Source organism: Ciona robusta, chromosome 1, assembly GCF_009617815.1.
Source record: "Ciona robusta chromosome 1, ASM961781v2".
Classification (NCBI taxonomy): domain Eukaryota; kingdom Metazoa; phylum Chordata; class Ascidiacea; order Phlebobranchia; family Cionidae; genus Ciona; species Ciona robusta.
In genome coordinates this window covers 13,520,501-13,532,303 of record NC_143235.1, presented here as the reverse complement: position 1 = coordinate 13,532,303, position 11,803 = coordinate 13,520,501, and the positions used below count along the sequence as shown (strand labels likewise).

The window sequence follows — 11,803 nt, the reverse complement described above, 5'->3', positions numbered from 1 at the left end:
GAAGGAATGTCGTTTTCCTGTCATAGGGTTGATAATGGGCTCTTTAGGGGGCTATTTTTCTTCCAATTAAATTTTAATTTGTTGTAATTAAACACTAATCATTATAAATATACACTGTATTATTGGGTTTTCAAAAAATAAAATGTGATACAAATTCAGAAAAGTGATCACTAACTAAAATAATTGCATGGAAACCTGTTAAGGTATACGAGTTAAATAAAACAGAACATACGTATTATTTAATGACTGATGTTGCGCCGCCACGCGGGATTAAATAAGTAACATTCATTCAGAGTATATAGTAGCTTTAAGCCTAAGGGGTGGGGGAAGATAAAATACCTTTTCTTTATATTTTCTTTCCCCATTTTAAAATAAACAAAGAACATATAGAGAATTATAAAACCGTATCCTCACGACTCCTATGTTAATTGTTTAAAACACGATCAGGATATTTGGGTTTTATGTGCTCAAGGCGTCCCGTCTTTTACCATCCTACTATACATCATGCTTTCAAATGAAAGAACAAAGTCAAAATGTTTTTTTTTTGTACAATAAACAACACTGTATACCTTTACATAATTCACTCGGATGTTGTATACACATTTATGGCTATGCATAGCAATTATATAAAGAAGTTCCTATGTAATACGTCACACATTTATAAATTTTTTTTACTGCAACCCATTGGTTTTAATTGTGCTGCTCAAACTGTCTGCCTTACAAAAAGACAAAAAAAACTACAACCAAAAAAGCGTATGTGGGAAATTTGAAAGCGGGAACAAAATCTGTAAGAAACAGAACATGGTTATAGCGACAGATGTTACATTAACAAGCGAGCATAAAAAGTTTATGTTTTGTTGTTATTTCGATTGTTGTTTTGCTCCAAGTCTGGCCTTTCGCAAAGAGTTTGATATTTTGTATCCAAGTTGCAATTAATATCATACCACGCATACCTCGTCGAAATAACGCAGTTTGAATTCTTTTGTCCGTTCGGTTCCCCCTCTTTCCATCTCAATTGTGATGAATCGACCGCTGTCCAGTCATCCCATATCCATTCCCCTTCTTTATCTTTATCAGTCAACCCAATCCAGTAATTTTTATTGTTTAACAGTGATCTATATCGCTTCTTAAGTTGTCTGTAAAAAATAAACACATGCCTAATACATGTTGTATAGTTTGTGCCAGCAGTAACAAGACACTCGTATTATAACCCGGGTGTTGTACATATCCCACGAATATAATAGGAATTAAGGTCAGTTGTCAGTACATTACAATTACTTACTCTCTAACAGTATGGTCAATTTCTCCGTATATTATCAACCAACCACCCAACTCTTCACAAGCATCACGTGCAAGATTATGGTTCGTTTTATCTGGTAGGAGCTTGTATAAGTATCCGCTCCCAGGTCTGTACCAATCGTCTCCTATTTCATCTGCAATATAAATAAATGTATAACGTTTATCCTCACAATAGTTGTTAACACTGAAAGACATGAATGAGTTATTGGCTACATTTATAAAACAATCAACAAAAAGTTATATATAGTAGGGTAGGGGGAGATGGGACACCCTTGACACATAATAACCAAATGTTCTGATCGTGTTTTAAACAATTAACAACGGTCTATGGGAGCCGTGAGGATATAGTTTTATAAAGAAATCGTTGAATGTTTGTTTACCACAAAATTGGAGGAGAAAATAGATTGAAAAGGTGTCCCATCTCCCCCCACCCTACTATACTTCGTAAATTGTAAGCAGACCTAAGATGTATAAAGTTGAACATTTACCCCCCGTTTGTTACCTCATGCGCACTGTCGGAGTTGAGCGAGCTTACTGAACTTTCAAAATAAACATTATTCGTTTTAACATTATATTTTCATAGCTCTTGATTCTAAATATTATTTCGTGACGCAAATCGTCCAACGGCACGAGTACTAGGTAAGATTCATGGCATTTATAAGACATTACCGGTCTTACCTGACGTGTAAATAGTGAATTGGAATGTCAGAGACATCCAATCCCAACCCGATGTGGAATCCAGTCGTTCTATTTCAACGATGGCGCTATCATGAAACATTTCATCGACTTTGACTCTGAATTTATGCGGCAGGGAAGTGTTGGTTGGTTTGGCTTTGACGACAAGAGCATGCGGGGTGGATGGGAGACATACCATGTATGATAGTTGGAATTTATTCTTCTGGTTGGGTGAGTAGGAGAAGACATTCACCTTGTTTCTTTCAAATGTATCATTTCCTATACAAGGAGAAACGATAATTAACGCATATATTTGGTTAGGCTAAGATGGACACGTTTTCGTCCCAATTGGTATAGTGGGGTATGGGGGTTTAGGTCCTTATGACACCCCGCCGTGTACTGCACAGTACTATAAAACTACTTTTCTGTTTTTTTTTATTAAAAACTGGTTCTACTATAAAGCTAAATATAACTTACCTGTCGCTTCACATTTGTAAAATAGATAAAACAACACAGCACATCCGAACCACATACTTATTTTATGTGAGCTTTACCTTGATTGAATGGTTCATAATTTGTATGACAATACACATCCACAGTACGTACGTGGTTAATTTAAACAGAAACTCAGAGCTGTGTGTGACGTCGTCTTGTATACGTTACAAGTTACATGAACACGACCTCATTTTAAACTTAATATCCTCTATAGTACGCAGAATATCACAAGTGGAGTTACAACGTATGTAAGTTTGTGGGTGGTTGTGTTTTTTTACGGCTGACGATTTGACAACCCATTATTGACTTCTGAAATGACGCAGTTGAATAAATACTTGAATGAAAGAATATGCTTTATTCTAAAGTAGTCAGAAAACGACAGTCGTTATATAACACGTACTGGTACGTTTGAAATATAGTAAAGTTGGGGAAGATGGGACACCTTTAGCACATAAAACCGAGATATCCTGATCGTGTTTTAAACAGTTAACAGTGGTCTATGGAAGTCGTGGGGATGTGGTTTTGTAATTCTTTGAATGATTCTTGTTCACTACTAAATGGGACGAAAAAATAGAATAAACAGGTGTGCCATCTCCCCCTACCCTACTATATACATTCTAATATACTTCAGTTCAAACACAGAGGTTTATTGTTTACTTTGTTACTTCTGCTACTATGCTCAATAACATAATAGTTATTATTAAGAAAATATAAACTTTACTTTAACGTTTCATAATTTATCGCTCTTTTAACACTTTGCAAAGCAGGATTGATTAAGATCCGTATTCCAACTCTAGTATTCTAACTTGTGATGAAGGTCCAATAATGTTTCAACCACTTTATAAAACCGAACCATTTTCAGCAAGTCTTTAATATGAGATATGCCTATGTGTTTTTCCTTGTGCTCAAAAAGTCCAGAGCATTAAATGCCTGTTTTAACTTTGGCTCGATTCTTCATCCTTCATAAGTTTCTTAGATGACGGTGAATCTTTAGGCAATCTCCTGCGTTAAAACTTAACATTAATTTATTGCCACGTATTAAAAATCCCTAGGAAATATTTACCCACAAAGTTATATATAGTAGGGTGGGGGAAGATGGGACACCTTTGTATTCTATTTTCTCGTCCCATATGACAGTAACCGAAGAACAGTCAAAGAATTATAAAAACGTATCCTCACGACTCCCATAGACTGTTGTTGGTTGTTTAAAACAAGATCAGGTTATTTGGATATTCAGTGCCAAAGGTGTCCCTTCTTCCCCCACCCTACTATACGTGGTAAACCGTTCTCCAAATAACAAACCAGTTTATTGCGATATGTGTTTAAAATGTCTCGCAACTATATTTAAACTGCCGATATGTCATTAAAAAGCTTCATGCTCCGTTTATTGTGATAAAAAATGTAACTCTTACAGAATAGGACCAGAGACATGTTCTGTTTATAAAAAAAGACTTAAAAACCCAAAACATCTCACCGAATCGTTGGCAAGAAACACAACCTCGACACAAACTTTCCGTGGAAATGTTTTGAGAAGTTTCCTTCTGCGTCATGGAATGACATCATCAGCTGTTTACCTTTCGTTTCGGGAAAAGTCCCCGCCAAACAAGCAGCAAGAAACGCAAGGACGCCAAATATTGTCTGCAAAGAATATATAGGCTAACTAATTTATCCCCAACGACCATTGTTGTAAGTTTACAAATTATTACGTTTAAATTTGTAGATTATGGTCAATTGGGATATGCATTAATGATTGGGATATGAATTAATGATTGGGATATGCATTAATGATTGGGATATGCATTAATAATTGGGATATGCATTAATGATTGGGATATGAATTAATGATTGGGACATATTTATCTTTATTGCATGGCGTCCAGTGACAGTTCTAATAACATGGGATTTCTTTTTATACACCTCGTGCCTTTTTGTAATTCGGGCACAAGGTGGATAAAACAGAACAACCGTGTTTTAATTATAAGTTACAAATGTATGAGTTAAACACATTTACCGGTGTAAGCCATGGGATTGTTAGTTGTAATTGGACGGTAAATGGTGAAAAGATGCTTCCAATACGAGCCGCCATTGACGATAATCCTAACGCTGTTCCCCTGTGTTGAAAGTTTGTAAATACGATAAGCTGTCAGTGGTTCCCTTATAAGTCAAGACTTATTAAGCCATGAGAGATACGTATGACGATTGCATTTTTTCCATGTGAATTATGCATAGTAGTCAGCATATAGTATACTGTTACGTAAGATGGGACACCTTTGGAACGTAATATCTATACTTCCTGACCGGGTTTTAAACAATTAACAACGGTCTGTGGTAGTCGTGAGGACTGGACGAGACTTGGACGAGAAAACAAAATGGTGTCCCATCTACCCCCACCCTACTATACCAACTTATATCCACGTTTGTGGAAATACATGTAACATAAACGTGGCTTTATTCATTTTACACCAACGCTGGTCAGTTACCAAATACGCAACTTCATTACATTTGTAGGATTTAATTAGCGGAAGCCATAAGAACGTACTGTTTTTATTCTTACCTTCCTACTGTAGGAAACATCTCCACTGTGTGGACATATATTACCCCAAACGACATACTGGCCCCGAACCTTCCAACCATTGCAAGAACTGTTCCAATCGTTTGAAAGGCTAAAATATATCAATGGCAGCTTTATTTGGTGTAGTACGACAGTGTGCACCTCATTGTCAAGTTATAACATGGATGTCTTCGTTATCCACCAGACACACATGGTGTAGCCATACACTTCATGCTTAGTGTTGTAGAGTTATAACATGGGTACATTCTTAGACACCAGACACACAGACTATATTCTTACACCTCGTGCTCACTTTAGAGTTATAGCATGGGTGTCTTCTTATACTCTAAATCAGATGTAATTATATACCATGTGCTTACCGTAGAGATAACCAACTTAGATTATAAACAACATTGACTTGTGCAGCAAAACCTTAAATATTTATCTTCGTTATGAGTAAACCATAACTTACGTTCATTCCCGTCACCAAGTTGAATACAAACAGTTGAAAGCAGACACGCGAAGCTCGCAATGTATAACGACGATGAGGTGCACTTGGTGAAACCGAATCTCTTTACAATAACGATTCCTAATATACAAGCAAGAAACTCCATAAGTCCTCCCATCATGTTGTTGAAGTATAAATTTCCTGGTAGCGACCCAGCGTTCAGTAATAGACCATAATATACAAGGCTGGAATAATAAAGAATTAAAAAGACCAGGATAGAGAGAATTTTTTTTTGCAAACTTTTCACTTTCACTTTACAACGGTGTTGTTAATTCAGTTTTAATAGGTAAGAAAAATAAACATATAGTAGGGTGGGGGAAGATGGGATACCTTTAATTTCCAATCTATTTTCTCCTCCAATTTGGTAGTAAACAAAAATTCAACGATTTTTTATAAAGCTTTAACCTCGCGGCTCCCATAGATCGTTGTTAATTGTTTAAAACACAATCAGGGTAATTGGTTATTATGTGTGAAAGGTGTCCCATCTTTCCCCACCCTACTATAGTATAGGGTGGAAGAAGATGGGACACCTTTTCATCCTGTTTGCTCGTTCAATACGCTAGTAAACAAATAAAATTCAACGAGCTATAAAACCGAATCCACACAACTCAAGTATAGATTGTGGTTAATTGTATAAAACAGGATCAGGATATTTGGATATTTTGTGCTGAAGGTGTCCCATTCTCCCCTTCCTATATTTGATTAGGTTAGGATGGTTCACCATTTTATGTCTCATTTAATGTTTCATTTGGTAGTAAACAAAGAATATTTAAAGAATTGTATAACGTACGTTCAAGATTCTAAGAAAGCGTTGTAAATTGTTAACGTTTAGGAAATATGGAAGATTATATGCTAATAACAGTACAGTATTAGCCCAACCTACCATATTTGTTTGCATTATACTAAAGCGAAAAGATGGAACGTAATGACAAAGATATACCGCCGTTAAATTATAACAAGTCTCGCTTGTAACAAAATAAACTACCAGCCCATATGGACCCACCTAGTGACCATCCAAACAAACATATTGCTCACGATGAGAAACCTTGAACATGGTCGACTAAAAATCTCTTTGAGTGAATTTCCTTCTTTATTTTCCTGAGGAAATAAATTGCCGTGGCCTTTATTTTAGATACAGGTGTACTAATTTTTCTCATGTCTAAAGTTGAGTCATTGCATGTCTTTTTACACATAGTGTATTCATACACCTCATGCTCGCTGTCGAGGTATAGCATGATGGGTGTCTTCTTATACACTAGGCACATACGGTGTATTTATGCACCTAATGCTTACGGTCAGGTTATAACATGGATTTCTTCATACACAACATTCTCAGTTTTCAAACATGTTGTTTAAACCTAGTCGCCTCCATGCATTCTATGCAACATTTACCTTTTTTTCTGATTCTGCAAAATGTTCTTCAGTTTTCCGCCAGATATCGTCCGAGAGCACAGTTTTGTTTCTTTTCGCCATCATCTCGCAAGTTCTCCTGGCTTGTCGCCATTTGTTCTTCGCAAATTGCAATCTATAAACCAACCTCACGGTTTCATTATAGATATTGAGAGCAATTTTTCCACAATGGTGAATTACAGTAGGGTGAGGGAAGATGGAACACCTTTTAGGTCTATTTTCTCGTCTCATTTAGTAGTAAACAAAGGACATTTACAGAATTATCATACTATATCCTCACGGCTCCCTTCTTCCCCCACCCTACTATATTACGTTTCGTTCATAGTTGTTTTTAATATTTTGGCAAAATTACTTTGACAGATAAACATTTCCTACTGCGATACACCCCTTATGATCGCTTACAATATCACATATAAAAAAAACTATACCCACACATTTCAGTTGAGCCAGTACAATAACATCATCAAGTTTACCTCGGTGATTCTGGAATGAACCAGCTTAGTAGAACGAACGGTCCAAACCCGATGATAGTTTTCGCCAATTGCAGCGCCCTCCAATCCCTCCACGTAATTGCAAGTAAGGAGAAAACCATTGAACCAAGCCCAAATATGGAGTTAAACACCATTCCCACAAGTGTGCGCCATCTTTTCGGAGAAATTTCAATCACTGTGATATATAACGTGTTATGATTTTTCTATGTTTCTTTGGTTCATGTACTGTGCATTCACACACCGCATGCTCATTGTCGCATGACAAGAGACGCATGTGGTGTATTTTTCATAGACAAGAGACGCATGTGGTGTATTTATACATTAATACACCCTATGCTCACATTTTAGTTTTAACATGGGTCCTGTCTTATACAATAGACACGCATGGTGTATTCACACCTCATGCTCGCTGACCATATATAACACGGGTGACTTCCTATGTACCATCTTACAGCAACGCCGCATAATTACATACACCAACACTTTTCTACTTACCATATACGAAGCCACTAACCACACACGGAAAATATACGAGAGCCATTATGAGTCGCAGTGCTGTGTAGGTTTGAATGTTGGGTGAAAACGAAATAGAAACACCAACCACCAAAGCCAAGATTGTGCTAGCTCGATACACTGTCATACGACCTATTCTGTAAACGGTAAATATTCCGGTAAAAGGGCTAAAAGTTCTACGAGCTATTATAACATGTGAAGCAGCGCATAATGTTCAAATATCCTTATCGTGTTTTAACAATTAACAACAGTCTGTATGGGAGTCGTGAGAAAACAGTTTCATAATTCTTTTAAATGTTTATTGTTTACTACGAAATTGGACGAGAAAATTGATTGAAAAGATGTCCTTTCTTCCCCACCCTACTATATGATCTTTATAGCAACGTACAGCGGTCTCACCTGTCAGACACGAAACCCCCATATAGTGACGCAAACAAAACACCGAGGTAGAACAAAGACGATGACGCAAATGATGACGTCATCTTATCGCAGACCAGGTCCCACTGTATTTGGAAAACAGAAACAAAGCTGTTTAACTTTTAAAAATAATGCTATTAAGAACAAATAATATTATACGATTTGAGATAATGCTGCCATTAAGGCAAAACATACATCTCGTAAATGTTTTTCAATGTGAGAACCGTTCAATTTCGTGAACACCATTTTGGTATTACTTTTAAACATTATAATCAGAAATGCAAAGAACAGACAATACTTTGACAGAAAGAGTGCTCTTTGATCTTTTGGTTCAAATATTAAACGATCTAGTCTATAACTAGGACAATGGTTTATTCCAAATTTTTAACAACTAAATGTAACTTATTTATTGATACGTGGCGATTAACTATAGCCGTTATAACACGTCTGTTCAGTTTCATACACCTCGTGCCAGCTAGTGGGTAATCAGCTATGTAAATTTGTGAGTGAATTTTGTTATTTTTTCGCTGTATGGCGGACAGTTTAGACAATATGACAACTGGGTTGCAGCAATGCTCGTTAGATGTTACACCAAAGGACTCTTACCTCAGTGACAATTGTTTCTTGAAAAAGGCTTCTGTCGAATATATATCCTGCATCACAGTTTACCATTGTCTTTACATTGTTTGTGTCATTGTTTCCGAACAAACATGTTGGATCTTGAGTATCAGAGCATGTGACGTTGTACAGATATTTCAAACACCGGTCTGGTTTCTGTAATAGTAATGCACCATGCTTACTGTCGAGGTGGAATATTTGTGTCCTTCTATACACCAGACACACATGGAGTATTCATACACCTCATGTTTACCGTCTAATTAGGGTGGGGAAAATGGGACACCTTTTCGTTCTATTTTCTCGTCCATTTTAGCATTTAACAAAAAACATTTAAAGAAGTATAAATCTATATCTTCACGACTCCCATAGACCATTGTTAATTGTTTAAAACACGATCAGCATGTTTGGATATTATGTGTTAAAGGTGTCCCATCTTTCCCCACTCCACTATATAAATAAATGACATCTACTTTAGTGAGTTCGTTGATCGGGATAAACATCTTAGTAATTTGATCGTTGGTTGCGTTTGGAAAGATAGTAGAGTTGTCGTATGGTTCAATCCTACATCTGCTGTCTGGCATTCCACCTGGGTGTATGGAAGATGGGTTAGGAATCTTGTTTTTTATTAATGGAGAATATATTTGACAGCGAGCATGAGGTGTATGAATACATCCCATGTGTTTTAGTGTATAAGAGGAAACCCATGTTATAAGTCAACAGTGACCATGAGGAGTATGAATACACCATGTGTGACTGGTGTATAAAAATATATCCACACTATAACTTGACGGTGAGTATACGTTATATTACACGACATAAACATCGTTCACAAGAAACTTGATTAAATTAATAACTTAAAACGCTCACCGATAAAAACTGATGCAGTAATTGTAAAACAATTGGGACACGAAATGCAGCTTACGAATAAGACGAGCAGAATTTGAAATATTCCATTGCCCGTAATGTCATCTATAACATTATCAAAGGAAAACATTCTTGCACACGGTGTATTATTGTCCCTTTAATATATAAAGATACACTATTACCGTTATAGATATATAACCTGCATGCCTTATAGTAGTAGGGTGGGGGAAGATGGTACACTTTGTCAGACGAGATTTTTTTTAAATTTTTTTTACGGACCCCCATTTAATGATAATCAGGAAAAAAAGGTTACAGAATTATTCGACAGTATTATCACGACTTTATAAAACGCCCGTCAAAGCTGATTACTGTTTTTAAATATTAAAAAAAATATGTAAAATAGAAACAGTATACTTTGAATAGGTAAAAAAATGCGAAATAGTAAGGTGCCATTTTTTTAATGCTCGCTAAATCATAGTAAAGCCGATGAATTGTTCCAGTTTGCGTGTGCGAATGATTAAACTAGTTTCATAGCTTCATAAAACAACCTTGAATATTTCGTACAGTTTGATTTTTTCGTACAGTTTGACGGGGGTCAATATGACTTTAATTTGAAATAAAACAACAACAAAAATATCGGTTTAACGTTATATAAAAACCTCAGGGGATTTTCAACCATAAGATACTGATATAATAAAAAGATAACATTTTACAAATATTTTCGAAATTTGGTCATTTGCACTTGGTGATAATTTATGAGAAGTGGCTTGTGCCAAAAACAGTGCAGTTATACTTAATTTGTAGCAAAAATAAAAACTTTATCAATAGTTATAATCAATTTTCTTTTATTACAAATTCATATACATTTGTAGGATACAATATTTATCCATTGATGTTCGAACATTACCCACTGTCGTTCTAACAATACCATTGTTATGCAATAATATAATGTATAGGTAACATGTTAAAACTATAGCAGTAGGGCAAGAAAAAGAATGTTTAGACTTAATTTTCAAAGCGTACAGTATTATTTCGTGTTATTTACGTATATTCCTATTTATAAATACACTTAATAATCAAAATTAACAATGATTTTAAACTGTCCCATCTTATCCTGTGTGTTTTCGAATTTGTAAAATTTCACTTGTTGTTCGGATTGCTAAATAGCTCCTCGTGTGTCTTATTATATTTAATTAAATTGTTGTCAATTAATAAAGGAATGATAGTACTAATTCGTGGTATTACCAAAAAAACGTCATCTATTTTGATTTTGGAAATATTTGGCAATGTGTGCTAAGTGTCCTATCTTCCCCCATTGTACTATATATATCCTATATTTGAGACATACAATCGTACATACATGAAGCGCGTTAGCTGAACTGAACTTCACACTATAGGCTTAAACTGTAATGATATAACGTCCGGTTTCGCACACAATACTTAAGTCAGTTACGTAGATTTATTTAGGCGACAAATGATATATTAGAGCTATGTTATACGCATTTTTATTGTCCCATCTGGTAGTAAAATATGGTATTTACATCAATTTTGTAACCGTTCCCACAGCTCTATAAACGCGATGTTAAATATTGAAAACACGATTGGGAAATATGGCATATAATGTGCCAACGGTATCCCATCTTACCCCACATTATATACATATTTATTGCATGCATTGAAAGTACAAAAAGTAATTTGCAGTTATATATTTCAGGTGAGAAAGTGAAATATCTTACGCCATGCTCACAGCACGCGCCACCGCGCTGGACTTTGTACAAACTCTTGTCTATATGTCTTTCATAGCACATACTAAACGGTTCTGTATGGGATAAGTAAAAGAACCTGAAATTTAGTTGAAGAGTTGGCCCATTACTTTAAAACTGCAAACTTTTCTGTCTGTTCACTGATTTTGTTTCTATAATGACTATAAATGCCAAATCCCCCCTTTTCTATATTTCTTTG

The 11,803-nt window shown here is 35.7% G+C and overlaps 2 protein-coding genes across 3 annotated transcripts; both read right to left on the bottom strand.

Moving 5' to 3' along the window:
- Nucleotides 1-449: 449 nt before the first annotated feature.
- LOC149743490 (hepatic lectin-like) lies at nucleotides 450-2,713 on the bottom strand. Of its 2 annotated transcripts, none has more exons than XM_089885637.1 (4): nucleotides 2,581-2,713; nucleotides 1,978-2,253; nucleotides 1,283-1,433; nucleotides 450-1,136 (listed from the first exon to the last, which is right to left on the bottom strand). In XM_089885637.1, exons 2-4 carry the CDS (start codon nucleotides 2,171-2,173, stop codon nucleotides 848-850), a joined length of 636 nt encoding a protein of 211 aa, XP_089741763.1. In that variant the 5' UTR covers nucleotides 2,174-2,253; nucleotides 2,581-2,713; the 3' UTR covers nucleotides 450-847. The 2 variants fall into 2 exon arrangements, with proteins under 2 accessions (XP_089741763.1, XP_089741771.1); XM_089885645.1 differs by having other exon boundaries at nucleotides 450-785; nucleotides 954-1,136; nucleotides 1,978-2,667.
- A 91-nt stretch (nucleotides 2,714-2,804) lies between these two features.
- On the bottom strand, nucleotides 2,805-11,764 carry LOC149743489 (organic cation transporter protein-like). Its single transcript, XM_089885310.1, has 14 exons — nucleotides 11,578-11,764; nucleotides 9,845-9,996; nucleotides 9,448-9,563; nucleotides 8,966-9,133; nucleotides 8,342-8,445; nucleotides 7,925-8,079; nucleotides 7,412-7,604; nucleotides 6,921-7,053; nucleotides 6,532-6,626; nucleotides 5,493-5,713; nucleotides 5,024-5,132; nucleotides 4,481-4,580; nucleotides 3,944-4,107; nucleotides 2,805-3,471 (listed from the first exon to the last, which is right to left on the bottom strand). Exons 1-14 carry the CDS (start codon nucleotides 11,580-11,582, stop codon nucleotides 3,405-3,407), a joined length of 1,782 nt encoding a protein of 593 aa, XP_089741436.1. The 5' UTR covers nucleotides 11,583-11,764; the 3' UTR covers nucleotides 2,805-3,404.
- Nucleotides 11,765-11,803: the final 39 nt, after the last annotated feature.